Raw genomic sequence first — 13,261 nt, forward strand, 5'->3', positions numbered from 1 at the left:
GGATATTAGAGCAGAAGTGTAACATTTGGAGAAATGAGAAAAGAACACATTCCGTCTGAGTATATCAGATATTAAATGAAATCAGTGAAGTTGGTTGAATCCTGAGTATTACTGTTCTTGAACTATGTGTAGTTATACTATGTTGCTATTGAACTCATCAGGCTTTGATCACTCCCTTCCTCCCTCCATTCCTCCCTTTCCCCTGCTCTGTGTGTGTGTGTGTGTGTGTGTGTGTGTGTGTGTGTGTGTAAACCCTGTGTGCTTGTGGAGGCCAGAAGACAGCCTTGAGTGTTGTTGCTTAGGCATTGTCTACCTTATAGATGGCTTTTTAAATAATGATAGCAGAAAACACAAAGTTAGTTGTTTATTACAAGAGATTGAGCATATGAATATCTCTGGCTATAAAGAAGGAAGAAGAAATGTCATATAATCATGATTAATTAGGTTGATGATGCCATTAACAAAGTAGAGTTGTTAAGAGGGCATACAGGTTTGGAAAGACAGGTTTATTTTTACAATGTAGAATTTCGAGCATTTGGTGAGACAATTAGACATAACCAACAGAAGTATAGATCTTTGGCTCAAAAAAGAAGTGAAAGCTAGATTATAGATGGGAGAATTGTCTGAGTAAACACAATTATTGAATAAAATAAAATATCCAAGGGGAAAGAATGTGAAAGGGAAAAAAAATGCCAGCAAACTACAGGATTGATTGACATTAGCAAAGAAGACAGAAAGGTGGAATTCCAGTTCCTAAAAGCCAATGTATAAAATAATTCATGAAGAAGAAAATGTCTGCAGTGTAAATGCTGTGGGAATCAAAAACGCAGTTTGCCCTTCTTTTCTTCTCATATACTCTATATTCATCCTGTCATTAAGTCTTAATTTCAAAATTTTTTAAGAATTCTTTTTACTAAGGATGTAATCTCTTTCTTCTAGACTATGATGACTAGATTGTTTCTGCCAATCTCTTCCTAATACCAGAGTAATATTTTGAAACATAATTCTCTCCCTATGTTTTCCTGGATTGGCAATTTCTAATGATGTACTAATGATAGTTAAATTAATTCTGAAGTCTGGGAGTAACCTTTTCTCATGCAGTCCTCTTTGTCTCTCTCTCTCTCTCTCTCTTGTCTCTCACTTATCTTGAGCTCTGAAGGGAGCTGATTTTCTCTGTCTTTTCTTATTTTCATACTTTTTTCTACTCTATTCATTTTTTTAAAACTTAATTTTGATGTGTGTGTGTATGTATATGTGTTACATATATGTGGTACATGCAAGTGTGTGTGCAGTTATGTGTGCCTGTGTACTACATGTGGAGGCTAAAGGAAGACTTCAGCTGTTTTACTCTGTTGATCTTCCTCCTAATTCTTAAAGACCACAGTGAGGGCTGATGAGATGGCTCAGTATGTAAAGGCACTTTTCATCACACCTGCTGACCTCAGGTTGATCCCTAGGATCCACATGACAAAAAGAGAACCAACTCCTGCAGTTGTCCTCTGATCTCCAAGTGCACACCATGGCATGTATGCCCCCCACACACAAAATACCATGTGTAAATAAAATACTAGCTCTTTTTTAATGAAATATTTTGCCAATGCCTCTTCCTGTTTTTATTATAGTTCTTATGAACACCTAAATGTCTTTTGTAATGCTTGTTTTTTTAGTGGTTCTAAGGATCAAATCCAGGGCTTTTCATATACTGGGTAAATGTTCTACTACTGAGCTATATTCTCAGCCCAAACTCTTAGTGCTGTTGACTGAGAACTTTCATAAAGACTTTGTTTTAGTTTCATCATGGTATCTAGAAATGATTTAGCTGGCAGGAGATCTGATTTCATACATATCATAATAGAAATTTTATGTTAATATTTCTTAACTAACATTGTTTTCTTTGTTTACATCTCTCAATACTACTAGATAATCTGAAACAATTGTGAAGTACTGGAGAAAAATGCATGGAAAAATAATGAGTTTGTTTCAAATTAAGTAAAAATTCCCTTTAGTTCACATTGCTAGCAGACCATCTTAGTCCATCTGATTTCTTGGAATCTAAGGATACTTAAGAGACTAAATAGGAGAATTAGGGAGAGACTTTTTTGAAGTGCCCTCCATAAACTGAAGTTTCCAAAGACAGGAGTGTGTTTTAGTCATTTTTGTTTGTAACTTTTTAATAAGGCTTAGCTCCAAAAATTACACAATAGATAACTTTAATACATTGTTAATAAGCACCATAATTTTGTGGTATATCTTGAAAATGTTAAATCATATAGTAGTTGTCAATTAGTACCATTAAAAAACTGTTTCATGCATGTTATTAATATCCTTTGTTTTCCCTTTGATGTTTTTAAGGCATGATATTTATTCATTTAAAGTGTCCAAAATTTAAGCTGGGTATGGTGGTTCATGTCTTTAATCCCAGCACTCAGGAGGTAGAGGCCGGCAGATCTCTATGAGATTGTAGCCAGCTTGGTCTACATACCAAGTTCCAGGTCAGCTGGGGCTGCAGCGAGACCCTCTCTGTCTCAAAAAAAAAAAAAAAAAAAAACCAAAAATTTAATGCTTCCTTTTTTTTCTTTAAACTAGGAATCTGAAGAACTTTCTTCTGATGAAGAGATGAAAATGGCAGAGATGCGACCACCATTAATTGAAACCTCCATTAATCAGCCAAAAGTTGTAGCACTTAGTAATAACAAAAAAGGTTAGATGCTGAAGGAAAGTATTAAGGCTAGAAATGACCTAAATGTAATCTATAAACTTTGGGGAAGCAAACTAAATGTCACGTTATGTAAAACATTTGGTAACAAATTTTTAAAACTGCTTTTCTAAACTGGTCTCTCTCTCTCTTTTTTTTTTTAGAGAGAGAGCTACTTTTTTTCCCCCTATTATTTTTATTTTATATGTATGAGTGTATTGCCTGCATGTATGTGAGTGCACCCATGTTGTACAATGCTGCGGAGGTCAGAAGAGGGCTTCGGATTCCCCTGGAACTGGAGTTAAGGACGGTTTGTAGCTGCCATGTGGGTGCTGGGAATCGAACCTGGATCCTCTTCAAGAGCAGTCAGTGCTCTTAACCGCTGAGCCATCTCTCCAGCCCCAGATGTTCTCATTTTTAAAGAAAAATTTTCGTAGATTTTTTTTTTCTCTCAAGCAGGTTTACTTATAAGGGCATGGCATTAGAGGTCCATAATTCTACATACATTCCATTTCTGTTGCTTACCTACTGAGTATGTGATCCTTATGTTACCTAACTTCATCCATCCATGCATAGCTGACTTTCATTGAGGCTAGCGAAGGATTTTTGTATATAAAGTTTTTAGCACAGTACCTGATACATAAGAGATGCAGTTGTTGTTTTACTCTTACATATCCAAAAAATGGATTTAAAGCCCCCTCCCCAACTCTTGCCAGCTAAGTTTTCATGTAATACAACCTTAGTCTCTTAGAAATGAAATGAATTATAGGGAATACCTGTCTCTTAACAAACCTCTTGCCACCAGTGCCTGATTATGTTTACGTTATCTTTGCCAAATGTTTATTCAGCCCTTTAACTTTATGGCACCAATTTTAATATCAGTGTGGCATTTTGCTAGGTTAGGTTCATAGTGATAAGGTAGTGATACTCAGAAATTGTTGAGCACTTTTTAGTTTCTTAGGTATTACTATGCTGATATTTTCTTACCTTATCATCATAATAGCTCCCTAAGAAGGAAGACTATGTCTAGCAAAGAACTTAAAAGCCATCTAATTTAACAGTAAATTTTATAAATTTAAGAATCTTAAGATTCCATTACCTTGAGGCTATGATTACCGGAATATTTGAGCTATGCTTCTAAGCTCAGAGAACAACTAAAAAAACAAAACAAAACAGTAAAAACATTTAAAATTCATAAGCTCCTCTATTTCCCTGACTTGACTAGAATTAAAGAGTTTTTTTTAATGGCTACCTTAGAAAAGTGCTGTTTACACTTTTATCTTTAGTATAATATAAACACTTTATTTTTAACTGTCAGGTGTGCAACTACCTCACATATTCAGAGATTACCACTTAGAAACAGTTCTATGAAATGCTTTAAAATGAAAATGGAATAAGGGAGCAGTTGACCTTTAAAAAAATCTCTTGATTTGTTTTATTGATTGCAGTGCTCATTCTTATTACCAAAATAGATTGAAAAAAATTCCACATTCATATGAAATAATTTCTTACCCAGGTAACTATAGAAAGTTTGTGAGCTATAACTATATTTTTATTCTGTATTTTTAATATTGTGAGTAGAAAGCATACTTGCTAAAATGAATTGATATCTTTTGAAAAGAGTGCATATCATTTTGTCAGTAAGCAAACCAAATTATGAGTAAACTTAACTTTGATTACATTACAAAAAAAATAGTATCTCAACTTAAAAAAATTTTTTTTGAGGCAGAGTCTTACCATATATCTATGGCTGACCTGGAACTCACTATGTAGACCAGGCTGACCTTGAACTCACAGTGATCCACCTGCCTCTGCCTCCCAAGTGCTAGAATTTAAAATTACTTAATTTTTTTCTATATTTAGGAGTGAATTTTCAGAGATGCCTCTGATTATCTAAAATTAGTTTATCATTTCATGAATATTGAACCAGTACAAAAGTATTTTTGGAACTTCTTGGTGAGTTTATCATTGATCTTAAATGTTTTATTGTTCTTGTTTCAGATGATACAAAGGATACAGATTCTTTATCAGATGAAGTCACACACAATAGCAATCAGAATAACAGCAATTGTTCTTCTCCATCTCGGATGTCTGATTCAGTTTCTCTTAATACTGACAGTAGTCAAGACACCTCACTCTGTTCTCCAGTGAAACAAACTCATATGAACTCCAAAATCAGGTAAACAGTTTCACAAATAGATACTATACAAGTGGTTCAGGTAGTATTTTTTTTTCCTCTATTTTATAACTAACTGAATAATTGTTATACATTTCTATTTTAAAATTGTTTACATGAGGAAGGAAAATAGAATCTTAATTTCTAGATGAAATGAACATTTATATAGTATTTCTAGGCATTACAACATACAAGCAGCCTGTCTGAGAAAATTCAGATTGAATAATTATTTTTATACTTAAAAGCTGTATTAGTTACTTTTTGTTGCTGTGATAAAACACCATGACCAAAATTGGCTTAGGAAAGAAAGTTTTATTTTGGCTTATAGTTCCAGAGGGAGAGTCCATAATGGCAGGGGAGGAATGACCACATAACTAGAACAAGAAGCTGAAAGATCAGGTCTTCAACTATACCACTTGCTTAAAGCAAAGTGAACTGAAACTGGGACAAGGCTATAAACTCTCAAAGCCCACCCTAGTGATTACTTCCTCCAGCAAGGCTCCATATCCTAAAGGTTCCATAACTTCCTCAAACAGTGCTACCACCTGGGGATCTAATATTCAATACATGAGCCTATGTGGGATATTTCTTATTTAAACTACCACATTCCACTCTCTGGCCCCCATAGGCTCCTGGCCATATCATAATGTAAAATGCATGTAGTTCAACTTTGGAAGTTCCTTTAGTCTTTAACTGTCTAAGCACTGTTCAGAAGTCCAAAGTCTCTTCTGTGACTCAGGGCAATGTGACCAACCCCCATAAGATGAAAAAGGTTTTAAATTATGAACTTTGAACATACAGATATTTACATTACCATTCCAAAAAGGGAGGAATGGGGGCAGATAGTGAGGAAATACTGGACCAAAACCAGACTCAAACCCAGAAGGACAAATACCAAATCCTGTATCTCCATGTCTGGTACCTGGGGCATTAGTTTTAAAGGGCTTAGATGGTGCCATACCTCCAGCTTTGCTGCCTGCAGCATATATCTCCCTCTTGAGGTATTTTCACTCCCTGTATGCAACATTCCTTGGCAAATGTCTCATGGCTCTGGCATCTCCAAAATATTGGGGTCTCCACTGCGACCCAGGCTCTACCATCATACCTTTACACAGTGGCCTCTCACGACCCTTTTGCAGTGACTTCAGCACTGCCACACATTGCCTGGTCACAGAAGCTCTCTGAAACCACAGAGGAAGAATCCACAGCCCCCTCACTTTTCCATTTTTCTTGCCTTTAAAGTCAGTACTATGTTGATGATACCACCACAGTTGGCTGACAGCTTGGGATGGAGCCAAGTCCCTTGGGTCACATTAGCAATAACTTTTTTTTTTTTTTTCTTTTTGAGACAGGGTCTCCCTGTAGCCACAGCTGTCCTGGAACTCACTATGTAGACCAGGCTGGCCTTGAATTCACAGAGATCTGCCTACCTCTGCCTCCCGGGTGCTGGGATTAGAGGCATGTGCCACCACCCCCAGCAGCAATAACTTTTGTATGCTTAAACAGTTGCTTACTAGGAGCAGAAAACTCCTTAAGCCCTTTTTTACAAGTTGGAACTTGGATGGGTGGAGTCTTGCTCTGAAGTTACCCTTCCCATTGTTCCAGTGCAGAGTAGGAGGCCTCTCCTTAATGGTACTAATCTATTTAACAGTTGTTCCTTCTTTTCCAGAGAATGCTGTAGCTGTAATATGTTTTCTAGTGTTCTTTTTCTCCAAACTGTACATTTTTATTTCTTTTTGCCCCACTTGCCCTTTTTACAGTGTACATTTAAATATAAGAGTAAATATGAGTAATCATGCTACAGACCCGGTGTTATGCTGTCTTGAAATTTCCTCTACAAAATAAATTAGTTTTACTTTTTTTCAGTTATTGTTTTTTTGGGTTTTTTTTTTTTAACATTACTTTTTAATTTAGCCTCAGGCAAGTTCTTAGGACACATACAGAAGGCAGCCAGATTCTTTGCCAAAATACACATGAATGGCCTCCAGCCCAAATGCTAATACAGTCTTTGCTTCCTTCTGAAACCTTTGGAGCTTGATCTCTAACTTTCCACATTACTCTTAGCACTATTGTCTTCCAGGCTTCTACCTGAATGGCCTGTTAAGCTCTGTTTACAGCATTCAACCACTTTTTTAGTCCAAATTTCCAAAGTCTTCCCTATTCCTCCCAAACTTAACATGGTCAAATTCTTTATAGCAACAATCCCTCTCTCTGGTACCAACTAATATATTAGTTATTTTCTGTTACTGTGATAAAACACCATGGCCAAAAGTGACTTAGGTGAGAAAAAGTTTGTTTTGGCTTACAGGTCCAGGAGGGTCCTTTATGATGGGGGAGGCATGGCAGCAGAAAGCTGAGAGAGAACATTTTTTTTTTGTTTTTTGTCTGTTTGAAGCAGTGTCTCCCTGTAGCCCCAGCTGTCCTCGAACTTGCTATGTAGACCAGGCTGGCCTTGAACTCACAGAGATCCTCCTGCCTCTGCCTCCCAAGTGCTAGAACTACAGGCATGCGCCACCACGCCCACCTAATATTTCTAACCACACACAGAAAGCAGAGACAGTGAACTGGAAGAGAGACAAAGCCATAAACTCTCAAAGCCCACCCCAGTGATGCACTTCCTCTGGGAAGGTTCTACATCCTAAAAGTTCCATAATCTTCCCCAAACTACTACCATCTGGAGACCAAGTGTTCATATACATAACCAGTGTGCAACCTTTCTCATTCATACTTCTACAGAAATGCTGAATCGTGGTGTAGGTAGATGCCATTGAAGGATTCATTCACATACTCTTGACTGGTGCTATATATTTGACCTCAATTTTGTAGGAAAAAAATTCTCTGAGTTAAATGTATGTATTAACCTAAATTCCTTTAGCCTAGTATTTAGCAGAAGTTTAAAATTTTATTACTGAAGCTATCAAGAAACTTGGTTATCAAAGTGAGATCAAGGTAAGATCATGCCATTCAGTTGTGCATTCATTGTATTGATTGGAGTCTGGTTAAGAAAGATTTAGGCTGGTACTTGAACCAAATACTGATTATACAGAATGTTAAACCATCATTAGAGTTAAATTGTTTTTAAGTTGCAGATAAAGTAAAATTTGTTATTAATCATTTTTGTCTAGTGCTAAGGACGTAAATGCAATTATTATATATCACCAAGTAGAAACAAAAATCCAATTGTTATATATCACCAAGTAGAAACAAAAATATTTCTATAATTTTGAAATGATACATTTCTAAAATATTTTCCAAGTACATTATAGCCACTAAGAATAAAGATCAGGTATAGTTTCTCTTTTGCTCCCTTTTATATACTTAGTTTAGAACAGGTTGTTTATACAGGTATTTGCTTTAACTTCATTATTTGAATATTTGAACTTAATAACCTTTTGTAAATGTTAACCTGTGGTTAATACAGTTAAAAATGTAAAGTTTCAGAATTACTTATAAATAGTCCTGTGCCCTTTATTTAACTACTTAAGTTATTTTTCTCTCCATATACCTTTTCCATGATGAAGTATTTCGAGTTTTAGCACTTTTGTGAAGAAATGCAAGAACTAAAGAATATACATAATTCTGCTTTTGTTCTTAGCTGTACTAAGCTATTTTGTGACATATTACATTGAGCATATTGATGAAAATTAATTGATAATTATGAACTACTTTGTTTTTTCACTTGTCTCTAACTTAATATAAATCTATATTACTTGACAGAATATTTTTATTTAACTGTTACAAAGAAATACAAAAATTGGAGCTTGAGAGTGGTTAAGAGCACTGGCTGCTCTTGCAGAGGACCCAGGTTCAGTTCCCAGCACCTACATAGCAGCTAACAACCACTCTTAACTCTAGTTCCAGGGGATTTGGTGCCCTCTTTTGGCCTCTGTGGGCATTGCACATATGGGGCACTTACATACGTGTAGGCAAAACACTCATATGCATAAAAATAAAGTTTTTAAAACTTAAGATACAAAAATTATACGTATCAGTAGGTGTGGTGATGTTCAGATACATGTATACAATAAAGGTTTTCACCTGAGCTCTATCAGTTATTTTAACTTGTGTTACCAATATATTAGTTATTAATGGTCCTCTGTTACCAAGAAAAGTCTACTTTATTATTTTCTGATCACATTTTCTTTATTTTAGGCAAGAAGATGAAAATTTTAACAGTGTTTTACAAAATGGAGATATTTTAAACAGCTCACCAGAGGAAAAATTCAAAGTTCGTGATAAAAAGGATTTTAACTTACCTGAATATGATTTGAATATTGAAGAACGATTAGTTCTAATTGAGAAAGGTGTTGACTCAAAAGCCACATCTGATGAATCTCACAAATTAGACCATATCAACATGAATCTTAATAAACTTGTGACTAATACCTTTCAACCAGAAATAATGGAAAGATCAAAAACACAGGATATAGTGCTTGGAACAGGTTTTCTAAGTATTCATTCTAAAAGGGAAGCTGAGCACATGGAAAATGGAAATGAGTATCCTAATTTGGAATCCATAAATAAAGTAAATGGTCATTCAGAAGAAGTCGTACAGTCTTCTAGTAGGACTGAACAACAAAACACCAACTCTTCTGTTGATGTGGGTATCTCTAAAAGCACTGAAGATCTCTCCCCTCAGAAAAGTGGTCCAATTGGACCTGTTGTGAAATCTCATAGTATAACTAACATGGAGACAGGAGACTTAAAAATTTATGACATTCTTAGTGATGATGGTCCTCAGCAGCCAAGTGCAACAGTTAAAATCACATCTGCTATAGATGGGAAAAATATAGTCCGGAGCAAATCTGCCACACTGCTGTATGATCAGCCATTACAAGTATTTCCTGGTTCTTCTTCATCATCTGATTTAATATCGGGTACAAAGACCATTTTCAGATTTGATTCAAATCATAATCCTGAAGAGCCAGATATAATAAGAACCCCCACAGTAAGTGGCCCACAGTCTACACCTCAAATATATGGTCCTCCACAATATAATATCCAATACAGTAGCAATGCTGCAGTCAAAGACACACTGTGGCACTCCAAACAGAGTCCACAGATGGATCCTGTCAGTTTTCCTCCTCAGCGCCTTCCTCGATCAGAGAGCACAGAAAATCACAGTTATGCTAAACATTCTGCCAATATGAATTTCTCTAACCATAACAATGTTAGAGCTAATACTGCATACCATTTACATCAAAGACTTGCCCCAGCAAGACATGGAGAAATGTGGGCTATCTCACCAAATGACCGACTAGCTCCTGCAGTAACTCGGACTACAGTTCAACGACAAAGTAGTGTGTCCTCAACAGCTTCTGTAAATCTTGGTGATACAGGTTCCACAAGGTGTACTCAAATTCCTGATGGAGATTATTTATCATACAGGGAGTTGCATTCAGTGGGAAGAACTCCATTGATGTCAGGATCACAGAGACCTCTTTCTGCACGAGCACACAGCATTGATGGGCCAAGTACATCAAGGCCTCAGAGTGCCCGGCCCTCTATTAATGAAATTCCAGAAAGAACTATGTCAGTTAGTGATTTCAATTATTCACGGACTAGTCCTTCAAAAAGACCAAATGCAAGGGTTGGTTCTGAACATTCTTTATTAGATCCTCCAGGAAAAAGTAAAGTTCCTCACGACTGGCGAGAACAAGTACTTCGACATATTGAGGCCAAAAAGTTAGAAAAGGTAATTAAATGTGAGGTTTTTATTCCCCTCTATGAATTTACTTACTTTCTGTAGAAATATGTGTCATCTGTTGTTTTTTTTTAATCAGTGAAATAAGATACTCTAAATTATTATGTACTTACAGTCTAGGAGTTCTTCCCTAGTGCTAGAAACAGTGTTCTGTGTTTCATCTTAAGCCAGAGTAGGTTAGATGGCTGTGTAAGCTTCTTTCTCTTCTCTTAATCCTCAGTGTTTACTTTTGTCTCTTTTAGACTGCACACATACTAGAAATGATTCCTGTGCTCAACTGTGTCCAGCATTCTCTGACCTGAGCACTACTAATGATGATTATGTAAATACTGTAAGAAAATATCAGTTAACTGTATAGTTTCTGAAATAACAGGAAATATATTTGGAAGTCTAAATATTTCATCAAAAATTTTTCCCAGTCCATATTAAAGGAACTAACATTGTCACTGACACAGATGGCTCTGGCATGGCATTTATTCTTGACTTTGCTAAACTGCACTTCTGATGTTAAGTGTTTCTGTGACTCTAGTACAACTTGGAAATTGTTAGTAAAATAACTAATGCTCGTATTCACAACCTTATTTGTAGCTCTGTGTCTTTTGAATGGAGTTTAAATTAGAAAACAGAATTCTGTAAAATTGCTGTTAGTGCATTGTCATGTGGCCCAAATATGTATAGAAAAATGTTAGGGCTTTTATATATCTCACTGGATTTTATCCAATTAATTGCCATCCTCAGCTGTAGCTGTTCCATCTTCATCTGTTTTGTTTGCTGTAACTCTGTAACACAGTTGAGGCTATTTGCATTTGTTTCATTTTGTTGGGAATTTTAATTTTTCTAAGGCTGAGATGAGGAGGAATGTAGGTGTTTTATCGGTAGACTTCTGTTGACCATGTAGAACTAGATTTTAGAAAGAAGAGGCTAGAGTCAAAGAAATTGATTTATGAGACTATTTTAGAGATTCAGATAAAAAAATGAAATGTCTATTATTTAACAGTAGTGTTGAAATACAGGAATAAATTCAAGAGACATTTTAAATATTTTGTTACTTTTATGTGTGTGAATGTATTGCCTGCATGTATGTAAAGTCCACCTGTGTCATGCAATGCCCAAAGAGGTCAGAAGAAGGCATCAGATTCTCCTGGAACTGGAGTTAAGGATGGTTGTTATCCACCATGTGGGTGCTGAGAGTTGAACCCAGGTCTCGTGTAAGAGTAGCCAGTGCTCTTAATCTCAGCCATCTCTCCAACCCCCCAAGAGACTTTTTAAAATTGATGTCCTGAGAATTTACTTCTGATTGAATACTTCTATAATCAACTATTGCAAAAAAATGGATGAAGCTTGAGGTTTGTGCCTTGAATAAGCAATTGTTGGGGATGTTACTATTAGTGAATATAGAAGAGGGGTTGCAGATACAGAGGAAGGTAATTCTATATAGTTCACGTCTTAAATGACATGTTTTTCCCACTTTGGTATTTGACAGTACTGTGCCTAGTCTTTGAAGCAATTTACAGCTAGCTCCTTGTTCAGTGTGCCCTTTAGCTTTCTTGTTTTCCATTACATAAATATATATTTATAAATTTGCCATACAATTTCTTGAAAAATATATGACAGTAGTTGGGCCCTGAAAGGCAAGAATTAATTCAGTAAAACTAATAGAAGCCATATTAGAAATAGGCTGAATACAAATCCATATCTGACAGGTAGCTCTCCATTTCTAAAGATACCTATATGGTACTTGGTTAGGAGTACTCTTTCTCATACATGTTTGCCAAAGACACTTACCTCCCAGATTACCAAATGACTAGTGAATATACTGTGGTATATTCCAGCTGACTGATAGAAAGTACTTCTAGCAAATACCGGAAGCTTATGCTGCTGTTACCTGTAACTCTGCTGTATTCCTTCTAAACTCTATTCTTTGGCTTTTATTTTATTGTCTCTCCTCCTTCCCTGTCTCTTCTAGCCCCTCCTCTCCCATTCCTCAGCTATAGATAACCTTGAACTTCTGATCCTCCTGCCTGTACCTCCCAAATTCTGGGATTACAGGAATGGACCACCACATTCGACTTCCAGGGTTTTTGTAAATACAGTCTATATCTGCTTCTCTCTAGTCTTAAAAAGTATTTACATAGGAGATTGCTTTTACCTGTTTTTTGTGTTATTTATGTTTCAGTCTCACTACACTGTGTAGTCCTGGTTGGCCTGGAACTCACTGTGTTAGAACAGACTGACTCCAAACTTTACAGAGCTCTACCCACCTCTGCCTGTAGAAGTGTAGGTTTAAAGGCATGCACTACTGCACCCCGCTCGCCTATTTTTATGTAAAAGTTTTGTCTTCAGAAATTTTGCATTACCAAAAATGGATTCATTTTGAGCACTGTAAAGATTGAGGCAGACGATTACAAGATTGAGATCAACCTAAGCTGTATAGGAAAAAGTTTCATCTTTGATAATAAACACTTAAAAAGAATTTATAAAAAAGTACATACTACTTCTCCTTGACTTTTTAAGTATCATATTTAGACAAAAGCATGCAGAATCTTCTCTTGCCTACATGGTAAAGTAATTGGACAAGTTAACTTCAGTTCCTTTACCTTAGTTGTCTCCTCAGTAAAATAGGTGCAGAGTACGAGGCTACTTAATCTAGAATTGTTTTTAAAAGTTAAGTAAGTTAATATATATA

General features: G+C 36.0%; 1 protein-coding gene across 8 annotated transcripts in view; it reads left to right on the forward strand.

Moving 5' to 3' along the window:
• Positions 1-13,261, forward strand: part of Erbin (erbb2 interacting protein) — a 133,574-nt gene that overhangs the window by 104,477 nt on the left and 15,836 nt on the right. For all 8 annotated transcript variants that reach the window (XM_008838819.3, XM_029566299.1, XM_008838821.3 and 5 more), the window contains 3 exons: positions 2,587-2,701; positions 4,697-4,874; positions 9,024-10,566. In XM_008838819.3, the coding sequence (XP_008837041.1) occupies positions 2,587-2,701; positions 4,697-4,874; positions 9,024-10,566 (1,836 nt within the window). The remainder of the gene's footprint in view (positions 1-2,586; positions 2,702-4,696; positions 4,875-9,023; positions 10,567-13,261) is intronic.

The sequence above is a fragment of the Nannospalax galili genome, unplaced genomic scaffold (assembly GCF_000622305.1).
Source record: "Nannospalax galili isolate Female #2095 unplaced genomic scaffold, S.galili_v1.0 scaffold518, whole genome shotgun sequence".
Taxonomy (NCBI): domain Eukaryota; kingdom Metazoa; phylum Chordata; class Mammalia; order Rodentia; family Spalacidae; genus Nannospalax; species Nannospalax galili.